Source organism: Arachis duranensis, chromosome 1 (assembly GCF_000817695.3).
Source record: "Arachis duranensis cultivar V14167 chromosome 1, aradu.V14167.gnm2.J7QH, whole genome shotgun sequence".
NCBI lineage: Eukaryota > Viridiplantae > Streptophyta > Magnoliopsida > Fabales > Fabaceae > Arachis > Arachis duranensis.
The window spans coordinates 35,991,320-35,992,704 of record NC_029772.3 but is presented as its reverse complement, the minus strand read 5'-3'; the positions used below and the strand labels follow the sequence as shown (position 1 = coordinate 35,992,704).

The 1,385-nt window shown below is 38.8% G+C and overlaps 1 protein-coding gene across 1 annotated transcript; it reads left to right on the top strand.

The window, feature by feature from the left end:
• The first annotated feature begins 321 nt into the window (after positions 1-321).
• LOC107485710 (protein FAR1-RELATED SEQUENCE 5-like) lies at positions 322-1,113 on the top strand. Its single transcript, XM_016106240.3, has one exon. It carries the CDS (start codon positions 322-324, stop codon positions 1,111-1,113), a length of 792 nt encoding a protein of 263 aa, XP_015961726.1.
• Positions 1,114-1,385: the final 272 nt, after the last annotated feature.

Genomic DNA, 1,385 nt, shown 5'->3' with positions numbered 1-1,385 from the left:
AGCAAAAAAGGAAAAATCAATCACACACAGAAATTCAAGAAATTCAGAAGGAAATTGAATTAAACCTGTTGAGAAAATGCAAGGGATGACTAAGAAAACTGTGAAAACACCTAGAAGTTGAGCTTAGACTTCCACATATTTATTATAATTTTTTTAAGTATGAAAAACTGTTTTAACACTCTTATGCACCAATAGCTCTTAGGTTTCATAGAATTTGATTGACCAATAATTTTAATTAAAAAAAAAGTTTAGTTCATTTTGCCTATTCCATTCTCCTAGCATTTAGCTAGTACCTAACATGTTAAAATTTTAAGTTCAGTCATGGAGAATGATGGCAAAGAGTCGTATAAGGATGGTGATCAATCTGAGGATTTAAGTGTTGAGTATGAGTGCAGTTCCGATGAAAGTGATGATATGGTGGATGTAACTGTAGATGAAGCAGAGGCAGATATAATTAATGCTGGTGGTTTGAAAAAGTTGATAACTGATTTGACCATCGAAGACATATGGGGACTGGCGTTTGATACAGAATCTCAAGTTTGTGAATTTTATGCCAAATATGTCAAGTGCTATGAATTTGTGTCCCGAAAAGACTTGAAGATGGTGGATGCTAATGGCAACATTAATACAAGACAGTTGGTTTGCAATAAAGCAGGAGAAAGATATTGGAGGCACCTTAAAAGGGACAATCGACAAAGGGAGCATAGGGCAATTACTCGTGTCAACTGCAAGGTGAGGATTCGGTTCATTCGTCACTATAGAACGGGTAAGTGGAAAGTTAGTGTCTTTGAGAGTGAACACAATCATCCACTGTGTCCACCTAAGTACAGACATCTTATTGCCGCGAATCGTGGGCTTGATGAGGCCGATAAAACACAAGCAGACAGCTTGCGAGCATGTGGTGTTAAAACTTACCACATAATGGGTTACATGGTTTCCGAAAAAGGTGGATATGATAAAGTGGGTTTTACTAGCAAAGACTTACATAACCACATTAGTAAGACTAGGCGTGGCAAAGTGAAAGACAGTGATGCATTTGCTGCATTGGCCTATCTGTTTTCTAAGGCAGATAGTGACCCGTTATCTAGGAAAGTTCACCTTAAAGGATGGTAGGTTGGATAATTTGGTGTGGGCTGATGGAGAAAGCGTTGTTGATTACGAATGTTTTGGCGATGTACTGGCTTTTCACTACACTTACAAGAAAAATGTATACAACAAGCCCTTAGTCATATTTTCAGGGGACCAACCACCATGGCCAGACGACTATCTTTGGATGCGCTCTGCTCTCAGATGAAAAGTTCGAAACTTTCAAGTGGGTGCAGAAGGAATTTTTGGAAATCATGTCAGGAAAACTACCCGAAGGCGTTGTGACAGACGGAGACCGT